The sequence below is a fragment of the Salvelinus alpinus genome, chromosome 17 (assembly GCF_045679555.1).
Source record: "Salvelinus alpinus chromosome 17, SLU_Salpinus.1, whole genome shotgun sequence".
Taxonomy (NCBI): Eukaryota; Metazoa; Chordata; class Actinopteri; order Salmoniformes; family Salmonidae; genus Salvelinus; species Salvelinus alpinus.
In genome coordinates this window covers 28,927,918-28,949,552 of record NC_092102.1, presented here as the reverse complement: position 1 = coordinate 28,949,552, position 21,635 = coordinate 28,927,918, and the positions used below count along the sequence as shown (strand labels likewise).

General features: G+C 43.1%; 1 protein-coding gene across 3 annotated transcripts in view; it reads right to left on the bottom strand.

Moving 5' to 3' along the window:
- LOC139542692 (DNA (cytosine-5)-methyltransferase 3B-like) overlaps positions 1-21,635 on the bottom strand; it is a 91,293-nt gene that overhangs the window by 41,496 nt on the left and 28,162 nt on the right. For all 3 annotated transcript variants that reach the window (XM_071348446.1, XM_071348444.1, XM_071348445.1), the window contains exons 4-9: positions 17,695-17,789; positions 16,075-16,251; positions 9,264-9,431; positions 8,504-8,662; positions 7,565-7,672; positions 6,197-6,338 (exon numbers count right to left, since the gene is read on the bottom strand). In XM_071348446.1, the coding sequence (XP_071204547.1) occupies positions 6,197-6,338; positions 7,565-7,672; positions 8,504-8,662; positions 9,264-9,431; positions 16,075-16,251; positions 17,695-17,789 (849 nt within the window). The remainder of the gene's footprint in view (positions 1-6,196; positions 6,339-7,564; positions 7,673-8,503; positions 8,663-9,263; positions 9,432-16,074; positions 16,252-17,694; positions 17,790-21,635) is intronic.

Below are 21,635 nucleotides of genomic sequence, written 5' to 3'. Positions count from 1 at the left end.
CTGTGCGATTAAACCCCTACAACTCATCCAGAACGCCGCAGCCCGTCTGGTGTTCAACATTCCCAAGTTCTCTCACGTCACCCCGCTCCTCCGCTCTCTCCACTGGCTTCCAGTTGAAGCTCGCATCCGCTACAAGACCATGGTGCTTGCCTACGGAGCTGTGAGGGGAACGGCACCTCCGTACCTTCAGGCTCTGATCAGGCCCTACACCCAAACAAGGGCACTGCGTTCATCCACCTCTGGCCTGCTCGCCTCCCTACCTCTGAGGAAGTACAGTTCCCGCTCAGCCCAGTCAAAACTGTTCGCTGCTCTGGCACCCCAATGGTGGAACAAACTCCCCCACGACGCCAGGTCAGCGGAATCAATCACCACCTTCCGGAGACACCTGAAACACCACCTCTTTAAGGAATACCTAGGATAGGATAAAGTAATCCTTCTAACCCCCCCCCCCCCTTAGAGTTAGATGCACTATTGTATAGTGGTTGTTCCACTGGACATCATAAGGTGAATGCACCAACTTGTAAGTCGCTCTGGATAAGAGCGTCTGCTAAATGACTTAAATGTTAAATGTAAGTTATAAGACAGATTAAGTTATTGCCAAAACAAAATGTTGTATTACATTTTTTTTTATCTCACTGACAGCAAATTGGCCAAGTAATATCGGGGTGAAAGTAAGCCGGTACGGAGTAGACGTTACAGCGTACCAGTATAACATGAGCCTATCACAATAATTAAAACAAAGATGCCAAGAAAACTGAAGGCAATTACAATATTATTTATCATTACTGCATGTCAGTTGCATGACAAATGGGAGAATGGACATGAAAACATGTAGAATACACTCCAAAATGCAGTGTGGTTTGACGATAAAAGTTACATTTTGCGAAGGCAAGAGGTGAGTGTCAGAGACTGAGACTCTCGCGGACAGCAGTGGACGCATCATTTCAGGTTACAAGTGTAGTGTGCCTAATGAATGTGTCACGCCCTGATCTGTTTCACCTGTCCTTGTGATTGTCTCCGCCCCCCTCCAGGTGTCGCTTATTTTTCCTGGTGTATTTTCCCCTGTGCTTCCTGTCTCGCTGTGACAGTTTGTCTTGTATGTCTTTCAAGTCAACCAGCGTGTTTTCCCGTACTCCTGCTTCTATTCTCTTTTTGCTAGTCCTCCCGCTTTTGACCCTTGCCTGTTTTCTGGACTCTGTACCCGCCTCCCTGACCTGACCTCGAGCCTGCCTGCCACTCTGTACCTCCTGGACACTGAACTGGTTTTGACCTTTTGCCTGTCCACGACCATTCTCTTGCCTACACCTTTTGGATTGATTAATAAATATCAAAGACTCAAACCATCTGCCTCCCGTGTCTGCATCTGGGTCTCGCCTTGTGCCCTTATAGAATGACAATCACTGAATGTCATTCATTATACTTTTTGGTGTTTTATAACAGATGTTTCTTTCCATTCATCAATTAATCAATCTAATGCATTTATAAAGCCCTTTTTACATCAGCAGACAAAGTGCCACAAAGTGCTTTCTAGAAACCCAGTCTAAAATCCCAGGGAGCAAGCAATGCAGATGTAGAAGCATGGTGGCTAGCAAAAACTCCCTAGAAAAGGCAGAAACCTAGGAAGAAACCTAGAGAGGAACCAGTGTCACACCCTGATCTGTTTCACCTGTCTTTGTGCTTGTCTCCGCCCCCCTCCAGGTGTCACCCATCTTCCCTTGTGTATTTATACCTGTGTTATCTGTCTGTTGCCAGTTAGTTTTGTTTGAGAATCCTACCAGAGTTTGTTCCACTGCCCCTGCCTGTTTCTTACGCCTGTTTTGTAGTCCTTCCCAGTTTTGACCCTTCTGCCTGCCCTGACCCTGCCTCCCGTTCTGTACCTTGCCCCACCTCACTGGATTATTGACCCCTTCCTGCCCTGAGACTGCCTGCCATTCTGGACCCTTTGCACCCTCTCTGGATTACTGACCTCCGCCTGCCTTTGACCTGTCGTTTGCCTGCCCCTGTATAAGAAATAAACTTTTGTTTCTTCGACACTGTCTGCATCTGGGTCATACCTGAAACGTGATAACCAGGCTCTGAGGGTGGCCAGTCCTCTTCTGGCTGTGCCCGTTGGAGATTGTAAGAGTACATGGCCATTCATGAAATGGTAGTTGCACAGTGCACTGTATGGTTGCAGGATTTATTTTAGAGTGGATGAAGGTGAGCAGGTGGCGAGGCTTACAGGAGCCTATTGAAGTGATTGTTTGAAAATTAGATGAAAACATGACTGGTGTTTATGCCACAATAAAATATAAATCTTGACTATTAGTCCACAGACATCATAGTAAGGGATTCATTCTATATACTTTCACACCTGGTTAATCCCCTGACAAACCCATGGAGTACTGTGGATGACATGAAGCATACTAGACAGGAGGCAACCTTTAACCACCCCGCCACTCTAATGAAATAGCAAAGTGTCAACATGCAGTTAACAGACAATATGCAAACAAAGACTGGGGGAGAAAGACAGAAAGACAAAGAGAAGGGCGAGTGTGGGATATGCCAAGTAGAGACATAAATAAATGACATAAGTATTCTAAAAACAGCTTATCAAGAAGCAAATTTTTAGAATCAGGTGTGCTAGATTGTGGTTGGAGCTAAAAACTACAGGACGGTAGCTCTCCAGGAACAGGGTTGGAGAACCTGATCTAGAGAAAGTAACGGTGGAACTCTTAAATCTGTCAGCAACTATTGTTCACAGCACTAACCGGGGCTATCGTTTAAGTTGGGTGCTATAACAGTGATACATTGGACTACAGATATGCTTCCTAGATTATTCCAGCAAATTCACAACTATTGTATGATGTGAAAACTGAAAAAACGGCAGCTATCCCTTTAACCTGGTCCCGTGTGGCTCAGTTGGTAGAGCATGGCGCTTGCAACGCCAGGGTTGTGGGTTCATTCCCCACGGGGGGACCAGGATGAATATGTATTAACTTTCCAATTTGTAAGTCGCTCTGGATAAGAGCGTCTGCTAAATGACTTAAATGTAATGTAATGTAAATGTAACCTCTCTAGGGTACGTGGGATGGTAGCGTCCCACCTCATCAACAGCCAGTGAAATTCCATAATTAAAATTCCTCAAACATACATGTATTTTACACAATTTTAAAGATACACTTGTTGTAAATCCAGCCAGTGTCCGATTTCAAAAAGGCTTTACGACGAAAGCAAACCAAACGATTATGTTAGGTGAGTGCCTATTCACAGAATAACACAGCCATTTTTCCAGCCAAAGAGAGGATTCACAAAAAGCTGAAATATAGATAAAATGAATTACTAACCTTTGATGATCTTCATCAGATGACACTCATAGGACTTCATGTTACACAATACATGTATGTTTGGTTCGGTAAAGTTCATATTTATATCAAAAAATCTGAGTTTACATTGGCGCGTTACGTTCAGAAGTTCCAAAACATCCGGTGATTTTGCAGAGAGCCACATCAATACTCATTATAAATGTTGATGAAAATACAAGTGTTATGCATGGAATTTTAGATGCACTTCTCCTTAATGCAACCGCTGTGTCAGATTTCAAAAAAGCTTTACGGAAAAAGCAAACCATGCAATAATCTGAGGTCGGCGCTCAGAGTCCAATCAAGACAAAAATATATCCGCCATATTGTGCAGTCAACAGAAGTCAGAAATAACATTAAACATTCACTTACCTTTGATGATCTTCATCAGAATGCACTCCCAGGAATCCCAGTTCCACAATACATGTTTGCTTTGTTCGATAATGTCCATCATTTATGTCCAAAATCCTCCTTGTTGTTCTAGTGTTCAGTACACTTTCCAAACTCACGACGTGCGGGAAAGTCCAGCGGAAAGTACGGACGAAAAGTAAAAAAGGTTATATTACAGTCCGTAAAAACATGACAAAGTATTGAGTCAATCTTTAGGATGTTTTTAACATAATTCTTCAATAATGTTCCAACCGGAGAATTCCTTTGTCTTCAGAAGTGCGATGGAACAGAGCTCTCTTTCACATGAACGCGCATGGTCAGGTCATGGTAGACCTTACTCAATCCCCTCATTCGGCCCCACTTCACAGTAGAAGCATCAGACAAGGTTCTAAAGACTGTTGACATCTAGTGGAAGCCTTAGGAAGTGCAACATTACCAATATTCCACTGTATCTTCAATAGGAGCTGAGTTGAAAATCGACCAACCTCAGATTTCCCACTTCCTGGTTGGATTTTTTTTCTCAGGTTGTTGCCTGCCATATGAGTTCTGTTATACTCAGACATCATTCAAACAGTTTTAGAAACTTCAGCGTGTTTTCTATCCAAATCTACTAATAATATGCATATTCTAGCTTTTATGGCTGAGTAGCAGGCCGTTTACTCTGGGCATGCTTTTCATCCGGACGTGAAAATACTGCCCCCTACCCCAAAGAAGTTAACCTCTCTGGGATCGTTCGGGACGCTAGCGTCCCACCTCGCCAACAGCCAGTGAAATTTCAGGGCGCCAAATTCAAAACAGAAATCTCATAACTAAAATTCCTCAAACATACAAGTATTTTACACCATTTTAAAGATACACTTCTCGTTAATCCAACCACAGTGTCCAATTTCAAAAAGGCTTTTCGGCGAAAGCAGAACATATCATTATGTTAGGTCAGCAACTAGTCACAGAAAGCATTCAGCCATTTTCCAACCAAAGAGAGGTCACAAAAAGCAGAAATATAGATAAAATTAATCACTAACCTTTGACGATCTTCATCAGATGACACTCCCAGGACTCAATGTTACACAATACATGTATGTTTTGTTTGATAAAGTTCATATTTATATCCAAAACCTCAGTTTACATTGGTGCCATGTTCAGAAATGCCTCCTAAAACATCCGGAGAAATTGCAGAGCCACATCAAATAACAGAAATACTCATCATAAACTTTGATGAAAGATACATGTTTAACATAGAATTAAAGATAAACTTGTTCTTAATGCAACCGCTGTCAGATTTCAAAAAAGCTTTACGGCAAAAGAACAATATTCAATAATCTGAGTACAGCGTTCAGCCACCAAAGCAAGCCATACAGTTACCCGCCAAATTGTTGAGTCAACAAACGTCAGAAATTGCATTATAAATCTTCACCTACCTTTGCTGATCTCCGTCGGAATGCACTCCCAGGACTTCCACTTCCACAAGAAATGTTTGTTTTGTTCGATTACGTCCATATTTATGTCCAAATACCTCCATTTTGTTTGCGAGTTTAGTTCACTATTCCAAAGGCACAATTCGCGAGCGCAAAATCCAGACGAAGAGTCAAAAGAGTTCCATTACAGTTTGTAGAAACATGTCAAACGATGTTTACAATCAATCCTTAGGGTCTTTTTATAATAAATCTTCAATAATATTCCATCCGGACAATAGCGTAGGCTTCCAGCAGATAGCAACAGTCTTTAGAAAGTTGTTTGAGGCTTCTATTGTGGAAGGGGGTCGAATAAGAGCTGTTTCAACAAGTGGACTAGGCTGAGGCCAATGAGTTGTTTACTGCGCGGTTACGCGGGCGTGCCGTTCCTTCTTTTTCCTCTGTAATGAATACGCTATTGTCCGGTTGGAATATTATTGAAGATTTATTTTGTGGAAGATAGAGAGGTTGTAGAAGGAATGGCACGCCCGCGTGACCACGCAGTAAACAACTCATTGGCCTCAGCCTAGTCCACTTGTTGAAACAGCTCTTATTCGACCCCCTTCCACAATAGAAGCCTCAAACAACTTTCTAAAGCTGGACCTCTGCTGGAAGCCTTGGGACGTGCAATTTGGCCCCATAGACACAGCATATTGGATAGGCAATCACTTAAATGAAACTACAAACCTCAGATTTCCCACTTCCTGGTTGGATTTGTCTCAGGTTTTTGCATGCCATATGAGTTCTGTTATACTCAGACATTATTTTAACAGTTTTGGAAACTTTAGTGTTTTCTATCCAAATCTACTACTTATATGCATATCATAGCTTCTGGGTCTGGGTAACAAGCAGTTTACTCTGGGCACCTTATTCATCCAAGCTACTCAATACTTCCCCCCCTTTCCCAAAGAAGTTAAGGGGCCCAAAGTGGACAAGACTGGACAGAAGGGGAGCAGGAGAAAACCCCAGCCATGGCATTAAGACCTTATATTGACTTTGGTTGGTGAGTCTCACCAGGGTTCTCTGTGGGTTTGAGGCCCTCCTGGCCCTTAGGCAGGAAGCCCCCTTTGGCCCAGTCCAGCATGGGCTTGACCTGGTCCTCTGGCCCCTCTGACTCACACGGAGGGAATGGCTTCTCAGCACGCAGACTGGCCATCTGAGAGAGAGAGGGGGAAAGAGAGGAAAGGGAGGAGGCAGGGGTGTGGAAGAGGGAGAAAAGGCGGGGTGAGCGAAGGAGAGAGGGAGGGGAGGGAGAGGTAGGAGGTTAGGTGGAAGATAGAGAGGTTGTAAATGAGAACTTGTTCTCAACTAGCCTACCTGGTTAAATAAAGATGAAATAAAATAAAACACTTTTTTTTTTAAATACAATTGATTGTGTGAGTATACATTTTAGGGGAAAATATTATAGGCCTATTTTAACAATGAAAAGGAATTGTCTAAGTTAAATTAAAATATCCATGTGACATTGTCACATACAAAAATATAACCTGACATTTGATATTCTTAATTTAATAAAACAACAAACCTTTAAATGTCGTTTTTATCCTGTGTACCCCATAAAAAACATATCCCACTTGTTGTATTTGTCTGCCAATCAAAGCGCCACTACAGTCACAGAGGCTTCATGTGTAGCAAGTAAAGTGAGAGATCATTGTTATTTGTTGCTATTTGTAGACAAGGACAGGGAGCACAGCAAAATGTTGCCTCAATTAGCCTAGCTAGCTAGCTGGCTAGTTTAGGTAACTTCTCTTCTCCGATTTGATGCAGTCAACACAGGCACTGTCAGATGGGACTATAAATAACATATGGCATCAACAAGTTAGCGCGAGTTGACTAGGCTACACTGCATCTCTCTTTGTTTCTCCCTGTTTGCTCTGCACACCCCTTCCACACACACTGGCACCTCCCCCCGCCTGCTTCTGCTGCAGCAGAGCGCATTGCCTCTACCTTGCTGAGCAAGTGTTCAGGTTAAAAACATAGCAAAGTTAAGGAAACAATTGTATTACGAAAATCTGAATAACCCCCAAAAAATGTATGATATTTTTCGAATAGTAACATTATTTCAAATTCCCATACCTACTGTCTGTCTGTTTGTCGGTATTGTGAAGTTATTAACAGGCCCTAGTATTGAGATCAAGGAAATGCAGAGATATTCCCGGGGCTCATTAGGGGCTATTGTGTGTAGATTGAAGATGGGAAAAAACGACTTAATCCATTTTAAAACAAGGCTGTAATGTAACAAAATGTGGAAAAAGTCAAGGGGTCTGAATACTTTCCGAATGCACTGTAGAGTAACCAAACCCTCTCCCCACACATATATACACACACACATAAATGAATCTCTACATTCTTCTTTGCCACCCTCCTCCTCTCCCTCCTTACCTCCAGTGCCTGGAAGATGGCCCTGCGGTAGGATGCCAGCTTGGCGTAGGAGGCTTGGTTGAAGAACTTGGGGAAAGCAGTGATGGAGTCCAGTTTGTCAGCTGAAACCTGGTGAGGATGATGAGTGGAAGCCAAGGACAAGACATTAGCAGGTGGAGATATGGAAGGTTAAAAGCTCATTCATTGCTTTACTGTAAAACAAGGTCCGTATTCACAAAGCATCTCAGAGTAGGAGTGCTTAACTAGGATAAGGTGCCCCCTGTCCATATAATGTTATTCTTTATGATCTACAAGAGGACTGATCATCAACCAGCACTCCTACTTCGTGTCGCATGAGCCTTGTTTACACCTTGCACTAATATGTGGGTTTCATGATCTTATCAATATGATCCAATCACTATCTAATCAAGGTTTATCTTTCATCCATCCACTGTGTCCGCATTTTGACCAGATTTCCTAGTCCCTCCCTGTATGCAATTTCTTTGCATTCAGATAATATGAATGTATTTATTTATTTTAAGAGACAATTATTGATGCTGCAAGTCATTGGTACTGCCTGTCAATGATTTTAGAGATCATTATAATGATGATTTAATTAAATGGTTTGACCATCCAGATCTGTCTACACTTCATTGATTTCCAGACACAATGCTTGCCTGACTACATCCAGATGTGGTCAGGAAGATCTGATCACAACCAGATCACAATTGTCTACACCTGTCTAAAAAATGTGGGCACAATCAGAATGTGGACAAGATAAGGACAAAAGGATGAATGTTAGCTCCGGGTATAAACAGGGCTTTTGTCAATGCTGCCACTGAAATATAGCAGACTTTATGACAGACATGATAACATCCAAAATGTTCCTCTCTGCCAAACAATGATGGAGTGTTGTGATTGTTGTGAGTACACAGGGTGGGAACCCTCCTCAATTCTCACCTCAGAGAACTTGCCATCACCGAACCACTGCAGCCACCTCATGCCATGAGTGGCTTGTCGTTTGCCCGTGGCGCGCCAGGTGACCACGATGCCTGGCCACCAGGAGAAACCCTTGATCTTCCCCCACACCAGCTCCCCAATGCCAAAACCCTTGTTGTCCTGCGAGGGGAGAGGACGGGGGACAGTTGGAGGGGTAAAGAGGTGTGTGTGTGTGTGTGTGTGCGAACTAGATTTGGAGTTTGAAACAGGTGGGTCTTTGACTCTAGGACATGTCAGCGCATAGACAATCCGCCAGGTGCACATCATCATAATGGATATACCACTGCTAGGGGACTGGGGTTCCATTAGTCTTGTTGTGGATACAGGTTGGCCTCCAAACACACATTACAAAGACTCAGTCTTACTATGAGACTATGTTATACTTCATGTGCCATTGCCACTGACTAACCCCACACCACTGTAGACCTGTGAGGTTACAGACGTCAAAGAGAATGGAGGCAGAGATGTACAAACACACAGTCAGTCATGCTCCAAACACACATTGTCTCTGCAGGTGGACAAACAGAAGAAGGGATGGGAGACTATGATATTATCCACTTTCTCCTCTCTTGTTTTCTGTTAAAACGTAACTCCCTCTTCTATTGGCCCTATATTCCCCCCTTTGTCCTCTCCCTTCCTCACTTCTTCCCCTCTCCCCGTCTCTCTCCTCCCTCCCTCTCTCTCCTCCTTCCTTCTCCCTCCCTCTCTCCCCTTCCGTTACCTTGTACTCTGGCTGGCAGGCAGGCTCTGTGGTGTTGGAGGCCAGGGAGGTGGAGGAGGTGGAGGTGCTCTGGGCCGAATCCTTAGAGTCCTGCTCCAGGAGCTCCAGGGAGGGGCTCTCAGGGACCACGGACACCAGGGGCCCGGGGCCAACACTGCAGGCCAGGCTCTGTGGAGAGAGAGAGAAAGGTGGGAGGGGGAGAGATGGGAAGGAGAGAAGGACACAATGCATTAAACATTAGTTGGGATTAGGGTTGCAAAGTTCCAGGAACTGTCAATAAATTCCCTGGTTTTCCCGGAATCCCGGTTGGAGGATTCCTGTTTATTCCCTCCAAATCTGAGAATTCTCCAACCCTGATTTCGTGAAAACCAGGGAATTTATTGAATGTTTCCGGAATTTTGCAACTAGCTTTATGAGAAGGTTATACAGTGGGGAGAACAAGTATTTGATACACTGCCGATTTTCCTACTTACAAAGCATGTAGAGGTCTGTAATTTTTATCATAGGTACACTTCAACTGTGAGAAAATCACATTGTATGATTTTTAAGTAATTAATTTTATTGCATGACATAAGTATTTGATCACCTACCAACCAGTAAGAATTCCGGCTCTCACAGACCTGTTCGTTTTTCTTTAAGAAGCCCTCCTGTTCTCCACTCATTACCTGTATTAACTGCACCTGTTTGAACTCGTTACCTGTATAAAAGACACCTGTCCACACACTCAATCAAACAGACTCCAACCTCTCCACAATGGCCAAGACCAGAGAGCCGTGTAAGGACATCAGGGATAAAATTGTAGACCTGCACAAGGCTGGGATGGGCTACAGGACAATAGGCAAGCAGCTTGGTGAGAAGGCAACAACTGTTGGCGCAATTATTAGAAAATGGAAGAAGTTCAAGATGACGGTCAATCACCTTCGGTCTGGGGCTCCATGCAAGATCTCACCTCGTAGGGCATCAATGATCATGAGGAAGGTGAGGGATCAGCCCAGAACTACACGGCAGGACCTGGTCAATGACCTGAAGAGAGCTGGGACCACAGTCTCAAAGAAAACCATTAGTAACACACTACGCCGTCATGGATTAAAATCCTGCAGCGCACGCAAGGTCCCCCTGCTCAAGCCAGCGCATGTCCAGGCCCGTCTGAAGTTTGCCAATGACCATCTGGATGATTCAGAGGAGGAATGGGAGAAGGTCATGTGGTCTGATGAGACAAAAATAGAGCTTTTTGGTCTAAACTCCACTCGCCGTGTTTGGAGGAAGAAGAAGGATGAGTACAACCCCAAGAACACCATCCCAACCGTGAAGCATGGAGGTGGAAACATCATTCTTTGGGGATGCTTTTCTGCAAAGGGGACAGGACGACTGCACCGTATTGAGGGGAGGATGGATGGGGCCATGTATCGCGAGATCTTGGCCAACAACCTCCTTCCCTCAGTAAGAGCATTGAAGATGGGTCGTGGCTGGGTCTTCCAGCATGACAACGACCCGAAACAGACAGCCAGGGCAACTAAGGAGTGGCTCCGTAAGAAGCATCTCAAGGTCCTGGAGTGGCCTAGCCAGTCTCCAGACCTGAACCCAATTTTGGAGGGAGCTGAAAGTCCGTATTGCCCAGCGACAGCCCCGAAACCTGAAGGATCTGGAGAAGGTCTGTATGGAGGAGTGGGCCAAAATCCCTGCTGCAGTGTGTGCAAACCTGGTCAAGAACTACAGGAAAACATATGATCTCTGTAATTGCAAACAAAGGTTTCTGTACCAAATATTAAGTTCTGCTTTTCTGATGTATCAAATACTTATGTCATGCAATAAAATGCAAATGAATTACTTAAAAATCATACAATGTGATTTTCTGGATTTTCTCTCACAGTTGAAGTGTACCTATGATAAAAATGATGATAAAAATTACAGACCTCTACATGCTTTGTAAGCAGGAAAACCTGCAAAATCGGCAGTGTATCAAATACTTGTTCTCCCCACTGTATGTTTTGAAGTGTTTTAAAACCTATGTGTAATTACACAATTTTACCAAGTACGAACAACTGCTAAATCTGTATGTATTTTTTTGTTGAATTTGGTCCCTATCCACCTGATGATCTCCAATCCACCCAATCCTAGTTCTTAGCTCCATCAGTGTGTGTTTTAGCATAGTGCTCTTGACCCAAATGGACTCCCACATCTACCCAGATAATCTAGACCATCACCTTGGAACCTACTCAGTGTCCTTTAATCCAGACCAACACCTTGGAACCTACTCAGTGTTCTTTAATCCAGACCAACACCTTGGAACCTACTCAGTGTTCTTTAATCCAGACCATCACCTTGGAACCTACTCAGTGTCCTTTAATCCAGACCATCACCTTGGAACCTACTCAGTGTTCTTTAATCCAGACCATCACCTTGGAACCTACTCAGTGTTCTTTAATCCAGACCATCACCTTGGAACCTACTCAGTGTTCTTTAATCCAGACCAACACCATGAAACCTACTCAGTGTTCTTTAATCCAGACCATCACCGTGGAACCTACTCAGTGTCCTTCTCTCTTTGATGTATTTAGCAATCTCACTGGTAACTGAAATAAAGCAACCTTTTTGCAGGTACTGTAGACTGACAGAGAGACACACAGGGTATGAGAGAAAGGGGAGAGAGAGAGGAAGTGAAAGTGAGAGAGACAGAGAGGGGGAGAGACATAGAAAGAGGGACAGAAAGCGAAAGAGAGAGTGAAAGAGAGAGCACAAGAGGGAGAGCGAAAGAGAGAGATAGAGCCGTTGAACATTGTCAGTCACGAAGGGCAGAGGCCGAGCACTTAAGGCACTTTTGAAATCTCATCACATGATGGACTGCAGACAAGCATGTTTTAACCTGATGAGGACAGGGGGTGCTATTTTCACTTTTGGGGAAAATCGTATGATATTTAAACGGCCTCGTACTCAATTCTTGCTCTTACAATATGCATATTATTATTACTATTGGATAGAAAACACTCTAGTTTCTAAAACCGTTTGAATTATTTCTCTAAGTGAAACAGAACTCTTTTTACAGACCATTTCCTATCCGGAAGTGAGATTTCCAAAAGCGAAGTCTCTCTTCAAGAGCTTGTCTATAAAAGGGCATGTCACTTATGACTGTAGAAACACGTCATACACCTTCCCCTGGGTGTCATGCGGAAGTGAGAGCAGAAATGACTTGATTATCTCGTTCAGGGATTGTATACAACCTCTTGGAGTGAGAAGTGCGCACTTAATTTTTTTTGGAAGGCGCGAAGTTGGATCTGGAGTCGCCTCCTGGAAAACCGTCGTTATAGGTGAATATGATCTCTGGCTTCGATTTTATTTGATACATGTCACAATATCATCCTAAAGTATGTTTTTTCAATATAGTTTAATTATATTATTGAAATGTATTCTGGACTTTAGACGTGATGCGACGCAAGAATTTTGTCAAGACGGAGAGGTTAGCACAGCACGGCCAGTGTGCTTGCTAATTCAAGAGGGAAATCGTTCGTTCTGGTTCCAAATAAAGACGGTTCTGAACAAAGGACCCCTTGGAGAACATTCTGATGGAAGATCAACAAAGATAAGGACCCAATTTGGGATACTATTTCATATATCTGTCGAACTGTGCTATCGCTAGCGTTTGACTAGAATCAATGTGCTGTGTGTTAGCTATTGTAGTAAGCTAATATAACGATATATTGTGTTTGCTGTAAAACACTTCAAAAATCGGAAATATTGGCTGTATTCGCAAGATCTTTGTCTTTCATTAGCTATCCACCATATATTTTTCTGAAATGTTTTATGATGAGTAATTAGGTAGTTGACGTTGGTGTCTGTATTTACTCTGGCTACTCCCATGCGATTTCTGACTGTAGCTATGATGGTAGCTATGATGGTAGCAGTAATGTAAAACTGATTTATAGCTAAAATATGCACATTTTTCGAACAAAACATAGATTTATTGTGTAACATGTTATAGGACTGTCATCTGAGGTAGTTTTTTCTAGGTTATTTAGGTTGGTTCTAGGTTAGTTAGGTTGGCTTGTGCATGCTACCTGCATGCTACCGTTGCTGTGAAAAACTGTCTGTCTGTCTTTTGTATTTGGTGGTGAGCTAACATAAATATATGTGGTGTTTTCGCTGTTAAACATTTTAAAAATCGGAAATATTGGCTCTATTCACAAGATCTTTGTCTTTCATTTGCTATCCACCATATATTTTTCTGAAATGTTTTATGATGTGTAATTAGGTAGTTGACGTTGGTGTCTGTATTTACTCTGGCTACTACCGTGCGATTTCTGACTGTAGCTATGATGGTAGCAGTAATGTAAAACTGATTTATAGCTAAAATATGCACATTTTTCGAACAAAACATAGATTTATTGTGTAACATGTTATAGGACTGTCATCTGAGGTAGTTTTTTCTAGGTTATTTAGGTTGGTTCTAGGTTAGTTAGGTTGGCTTGTGCATGCTACCTGCATGCTACCGTTGCTGTGAAAAACTGTCTGTCTGTCTTTTGTATTTGGTGGTGAGCTAACGTAAGTATATGTGGTGTTTTCTCTGTAAAACATTTTAAAAATCGGACATGTTGGCTGAATTCACAAGATGTTTATCTTTCAAATGCTGTATTGGACTTGTTAATGTGTGAAAGTTAAATATTTCAATTTTCTTTTTTTTGAATTTGCCGCTCTTCCTTTTCAGTGGAATGTGGGAGGAGTTCCGCTAGCGGAACTCCTGGCCCAGACAGGGCTCAGGCTGCAAACAAGAGACTTCAGAAAATAAACCATGAGGATCCAATTGTACACTGACTGTCACTCCTTCCAGGCCGCAGTGTTTCACACAAAGGCAGCCCTTATGGTTGCTGTGTGTGTGTGTGTCTCCAACGGTTTGGTTTCTCCTCTGTACCTACCCTCTCATATCTGCTGTTTGAGCGTGACAAGTGTGTGTGTGTGTTTGACTGTTTCAGCGTGACAAGCCATTCTTGTTGGATGGTGTGTGTTTCTACAGGTGCTGTCTCATAATTTCTCAGAGAACTGACAGAAGACACACAGAACTACATTCCTCCAGCCACATGGCATGTCTTGTCCTGTCCTACTGTGCTAGTTGTGTTAATCATAAGGATGTTGCCATGGCTCAGAGTGATTTTTTTTTATTTCACCTTCATTTAACCAGGTAGGCCAGTTGAGAAAGAGTTCTCATTTACAACTGCGACCTGGCCAAGATAAAGCAAAGCAGTGAGACAAAAAAACAACAGAGTTACACATAGGATAAACAAAAGTACACTCAACACAACAATAGAAAAATCTATATACAGTGTGAGGAAATGGAGTAAGGAGGTAAGGCAATAAATAGGCCATAGTAGCAAAGTAATTACAATTTATCAAATTAACACTGGAGTGATAGATGTGCAGAAGATGAATGTGCAAGTAGAGATACTGGGGTGCAAAAAGAGCAAAAAAGTAAATAAAAACAATATGGGGATGAGGTAGTTGGGTGGGCTATTTACAGATGGGCTATGTACAGCTGCAGCGATCGGTAAGCTGCTCAGATAGCTGATGCTTAAAGTTAGTGAGGGAGATATAAGTCTCCAACCTCAGCGATTTTTGCAAATCGTTCCAGTCATTCGCAGCAGAGAACTGGAAGGAAAGGCAGCCAAAGTCGGTGTTGGCTTTGGGGATGACCAGTGAGATATACCTGCTGGAGCGCATGCTACGGGTGGGTGTTGCTATGGTGACCAGTGAGCTGAGATAAGGCGGAGCTTTACCTAGCAAAGACTTAGATGACCTGGAGCCAGTGGGTTTGGCAACGAATATGTAGCGAAGGCCAGCCGACGAGAGCATACAGGCCGCAGTGGTGGGTGGTATATGGGGCTTTGGTGACAAAACGGATGGCACTGATAGCAAACTGGATGTAGTCTGAGTAGAGTGTTGGAGGCTATTTCGTAAATGACATCGCCGAAGTCAAGGATCGGTAGGATAGTTAGTTTTACGAGGGTATGTTTGGCAGCGTGAGTGAAGGAGGCTTTGTTGCGAAATAGGAAGCCGATTACAGAGTTCATTTTGGATTGGAGATGCTTAATATGAGTCTGGAAGGAGAGTTTACAGTCTAGCCAGAAACCTAGGTATTTGTAGTTGTCCACATATTCTAAGTCAGAACCATCCAGAGTAGTGATGCTAGTCGGGCGGGCGGGTGCGGGCAGCGATCGGTTGAAGAGCATGTATTTAGTTTTACTAGCATTTAAGAGCAGTTGGAGGCCTGTTGTATGGCATTGAAGCTCGTTTGGAGGTTTGTTAACACAGTGTCCAACGAAGGGCCAGATGTATACAGAATGGTGTCGTCTGCGTAGAGGTGGATCAAGGAATCAACCGCAGAAAGAGCAACATCATTGATATATACAGAGAAAAGATTCAGCCCGAGGATTGAACCCTGTGGTACCCCCATAGAGACTGCCAGAGGTCCGGACAACAGGCCCTCCGATTTGACACACTGAACTCTGAGAAGTATAGTATGACTACCTAGTCATGTAATCACGGACAGGATTGACAGAATATCTTTTTTAATATCAAATCATGTCTAAGGTACTGTTAGAACAGAGTAATTCATTTCTGTGGGGGTGTCAAATTTGAATGAAAAAAGATGTAAAATCAAATATGACTCAGAGGTGGATTTGTTTTTCTGTGAGAACATAAAACAGAGCTGAATATTTTGACAGACTAGATGGGAGCCCTGGCCTGTATAGTGTCTGTTCATTACGTTGCTGCATATTCAGTCTACTCTGAATGGCGTGTGTCCACGTGTAGTGTGTGTTCTCACCAGAGGACTGCTGTGGTGCTCCAGCTTGTTCTGGCGTCCTCCCCTTCTCTGCTCGCGGCTGCGTGGTTTGCTGTGAGGGGCCAGCAGACCGGCCTGGAAGATGGTCCTGGGAGAGGGTCTCTGTCTCAGACCCGAGCCAGACTCCGAGCCCCCCACTCCTACTACCTTGGCCTTGTGCTGTAGAGAAGACACAGCACTGCTAAACAATGGTTGACCAACTCCCTGCACAATCTGGCTGACCTTTGGACCATCATAAGAAGGTTCATGTCCATTCCTGTATCCTAATTCTACAGCGCACAGTGTCTGGCTACGAGACAACATCATCACCGTTCAGGTTTTGTTGATGAGATGGGGTTCAACACAGACTAACAGCAGGGCTCACTGGTTCTACTGTTAGGATCATCACTTTGAGCACTATGCATTTGTGCAGGTAGTATTCTCCTGGCATTCGGCAAACCCAGATTCGTCTGTCGGACTGCCAGATGGTGAAGAGTGATTCATCACTCCAGTGTTTCCACTGCTCCAGAGACCAATGGCAGCGAGCTTTACACCACTTCAGCCGACACTTGGCATTGCGCATGGTGATCTTAGTCTTGTGTGCGTGCGGCTGCACGGCCATGGAAACCCATTTCATGAACTTGTACTGACGTTGTTTCCAGAGGCAGAACCGAGGAGAGATTATTTTTACGTGCTACGCACTTCAGCACTCGGCGGTCCCGTTCTGTCAGCTTTTGTGGCCTACTACTTCGCGGCTGAGCCGTTGTTGCTCCTAGACATTTCCACATCACAATAACAGCAATTACCAGGGCAGCTTTAGAAGGGCAGAAATTTCACGAACTGACTTGTTGGAAAGGTGCCACGTTAAAAAGTCACTGAGCTCTTCAGTAAGGCCATTCTACTGCCAATGTTTGCCTATGGAGATTGTGTGCTCGATTTTATACACCTGTCAGCAACGGGTGTGGTTGAAATAGCCAAATCTACTAATTTGAAGGGGTGTCCACAACAGTCCACCACAGGAGGTTGCTGAGGGGAGGACGGCTCATAATAATGGAGCAATTGGAATGGCATCAAACACCTGGAAACCATGTGTTTGATGTATTTTATACCAATCCACATATTCCACTCCAGTCATTACCATGAGCCCATCCTCCCCAATTAAGGTGCCACCAACCTCATGTGGTGTCCACATACTTCTGTACATATAGTGTACCTTGAGAAGCAACTGCTCTCTATGTATCCCCTCTTGATCCCGCATTCTTTTGTCTTTTACGTAGCAGGCGTAAAAGAAACAGACCAGACAAGTAGATTATGGTTGGATTGGATTATGGTCATTGTAGTTCAGTATCACGTATTCTGCGCTAAACTATGTAGAACATTGGCCTGTTGGAAACTACAACCCCCTACAGTTTGGTCATGATCTGATTTATTTCTAGAGAAACTGCAGCACAATGTGCAGAGTCTGGTGGAGTAGAGTGTTGGGCAGTGTGTGTGTGTGTGTATATATATATATATGTCTGTGCGTATCTAAGTATGAGTATGTATCTACGTGTGTATCTATGTATGAGTAAACTGTCCGCGTTCATGTCTGTGTATGTGGGTCTATGTAGTGTGAATACTCACCTCACTATAGGAGGAGTCCCAGCTGCACTCCTCCTCCTCAGAGGACCTCTTCCTGGTTCTCTTCCTGCTCCCAGACAACTGGTTAACATCTGAGTCTGGAGAGAGAGAGGGTAGGAGGGAGAGCAAGAGAGAGAGAGTGTGAAAGAGAGTGAGAGAGAGAGAGAGATGGAGAGACATGGGGGACTGAGTAAAAATGGTGACTTATGAAAACACAGGGTTCAGAGAGTGTGTGAGAAGTTTAGGCTTGAGAGGTGAGAGGAAGCTGCTACTTAATGCGGTAGTCAAGTGTAAGGTGAGAATTTGGTCAAATGAATCAAATGTATTTATAAAGCCCTTTATACATCAGCAGATGTCACAAAGTGCTTACAATTGAAGTCGGAAGTTTACATACACCGTAGCCAAATATATTTAAACTCAGTTTTACACAATTCCTGACATTTAATCCTAGTAAAAATTTCCTGTCTTAGGTCAGTTAGGATCACCACTTTATTTTAAGAATGTGAAATGTCAGAATAATAGTAGAGAGAATGATTTATTTCAGCTCTTATTTCTTTCATCACATTCCCAGTGGGTCAGAGGTTTACATACACTCAATTAGTATTTGGTAGCATTGCCTTTAAATTGTTTAACTTGGGTCAAACGTTTTGGGTAGCCTTCCACAAGCTTCCCACAATAGGTTGGGTGAATTTTGGCCCATTCCTCCGGACAGAGCTGGTGTAACGGAGTCAGGTTTGTAGGCCTCCTTGCTCACACACGCTTTTTCAGTTCTGCCCACAAATTTGCTATAGGATTGAGGTCAGGGCTTTGTGATGGCCACTCCAATACCTTGACTTTGTTGTCCTTAAGCCATTTTGCCACAACTTTGGAAGTATGCTTGGGGTCATTGTCCATTTGGAAGAGATATTTGCGACCAAGCTTTAACTTCCTGACTGATGGCTTGAGATGTTGCTTCAATATATCCATATAATTTTCCTTTCTCATGATGCCATCTATTTTGTGAAGTGCACCAGTCCCTCCTGCAGCAAAGCACCCCCACAACATGATGCTGCTGCCAGCCGACTGTGAAGCACGTTGGGATGGTGTTCTTCGGCTTGCAAGCTCCCCCTTTTTCCTCCAAACATAACAATGGTCATTATGGCCAAACAGTTCTATTTTTGTTTCATCAGACCAGAGGACATTTCTCCAAAAAGTACAATCTTTGTCCAGTTGCAAACCGTAGTCTGGCTTTTTTTAATGGCGGTTTTGGAGCAGTGGCTTCTTCCTTGCTAAGCAGCCTTTCAGGTTATGTCGATATAGGACCCGGTTTACAGTGGATATATACTTTTGTACCTGTTTCCTCCAGCATCTTCACAAGGTCCTTTGCTGTTGTTCTGGGATTGATTTGCACCAAAGTACATTCATCTCTAGAAGACGGAACACGTCTCCTTCCTGAGCGGTATGACGGCTGCGTGGTCCCATGGTGTTTATACTTGCCTTGAAACACATCCACAGGTACACCTCCAATTGACTCAAATGATGTCAATTAGCCTATTAGAAGCTTCTAAAGCCATGACATCATTTTCTGGAATTTTCCAAGCTGTTTAAAGGCACAGTCAACTTAGTGTATGTAAATTTCTGACCCACTGGAATTGTGATACAGTGAATTATAAGTGAAATAATCCGTCTGTAAACAATTGTTGGAAAAATGACTTGTGTCATGCACAAAGTAGATGTCCTAACCGACTTGCCAAAACTATAGTTTGTTAACAAGAAATTTGTGGAGGGGTTGAAAAACGAGTTAATGACTCCAACCTAAGTGTATGTAAACTTCTGACTTCAACTGTACATACTGTATGTGCCTATAGTAGAAACGACAAAACGATATACAGAAAATAAGGAACTTACTTTGATTGGAGATGTGTGCGTTCCTAAGTTATTATGTGTAAGGAAAACAATAAGGTAGGCAAAGCGAGCGCCAGCAAGAAAACATTCAAATTCTTCCAAGACAGAGCAAATATACTCATACTTGATCTGCACAAACATGAGTGAAGTGCGGTGGGTTCTCCTGGAAGAGAGAAGTTTATCCAGCTCAGTAAAGCCTCAAACATAAATTGCCCGCAATGTTGAAATGGACTACTTCTGTGTGAATTAATGAGGAGGCAGGACACACCTCAATTCAAACTGTTAGAAAATACAACTTGTTAGAAAATAATTGGAAATTGACAAGTTGAAACAGCCTATAGATAATTAGCAGGCAGCGCGTGTTAACTGTCCTGTTGTGTAATAATCACATTTTGGAACAGTGAGTGCATTCTGACATCACGTGCATAAAACAACTCGCGCTGGTGCGACCGTTAGAGATATTTGGAACTCACATGTGAAAAGGTTCATGCGTTTGAGCCAACCATTTGCACACACTGTATATAGACTTTCTTTTTTTCTATTGTGTTATTGACTGTACGCTTGTTTATTCCATGTGTAACTCGTGTTGTTGTTTGTGTCCCACTGCTTTGCCTTGGCCAGGTCACAGTTGTAAATGAGAACTTGTTCTCAACTAGCTTACCTGGTTAAATAAAGGTGAAATTAATTTTTTTTTTTTTTTTTAATCAGTTGTGTGGTGACATGGTAGGGGTGGTATACAGAAGATAGCTCTATTTGGTAAAAGACCAAGTCCATATTATGCCATGAATAGCTCAAATAAGCAAAGAGAAACCACAGTCCATCATTACTTTAAGACATGAAGGTCAGTCAATCCAGAACATTTCAAGAACTTTGAAAGTTTCTTCAAATGCAGTCGCAAAAACCATCAAGCACTATGATGAAACTGGCTCTCATGAGGACTGCCACAGGAAAGGAAGACCCAGAGTTACCTCTGCTGCAGAGGATAAGTTCATTAAAGTTACCATCCTCAGAAATTGCAGCCCAAATAAATGCTTCACAGAGTTCAAGTAACAGGCACATCTCAACATGAACTGTTCAGAGAATACTGTGTGAATCAGGCCTTCATGGTCGAATTACTGCAAAGAAACCACTACTAAAGGACACCAATAAGAAGAAGAGACTTGCTTGGGCCAAGAAACACATGCAATGGATATTAGACCGGTGGAAATCTGTCCTTTGGTCTGAATAGTCCAAATTTGAGATTTTTGGTTCCAACCGCCTTGTCTTTGTGAAATGCCGAGTAGGTGAATGGATGATCTCCGCATGTGTGGTTCCCACTGTGAAGCATGGAGGAGGAGGTGTGATGGTGTGCGGATCTTTGCTGGTGACACTGTCAGTGATTTATTTAGAGTTCAAGGCACACTTAACCAGCATGGATACCACAGCATTCGGCAGCAATACGCCATACCATCTGGTTTGCGCTTAGTGGGACTATCATTTGTTTTTCAGCAGGACAATGACCAACACACCTCCAGGCTGTGTAAGGGCTATTTGACCAAGAAGGAAAGTGATGGAGTGCTGCATCAGATGACCTGGCCTCCACAATCACCCAACCTCAACCCAATTGAGATGGTTTGGATGAGTTTGACCGCAGAGTGAAGGAAAAGCAGCCAACAAGTGCTCAGCATATGTGGGAACTCCTTCAAGACTGTTGAAAAAGCTTTCCAGGTGAAGCTGGTTGAGAGAAGTGTGCAAAGCTGTCATCAAGGCAAAGGGTGGCTACTTTGAAGAATCTCAAATATAAAATATATTTTTATTTGTTTAACACTTTTGGTTCCTACATGATTCCATATGTGTTATTTCCTAGTTTTGATGTCTTTACTATTATTCTACAATGTGGACAATAGTAAAAATAAAGAAAACCCTTGAATGAGTAGGTGTGTCCAAACATTTGACTGGTACTGTATATTTTTTTTATACTTCAAGGGCTCTTAAAATTCTAAATAAAATAACATAATGGTCCTTGGTATGACTTTCTTAAAACAATTCCATATAGCTCAGTAGAACCCCCCCTCCCCCAG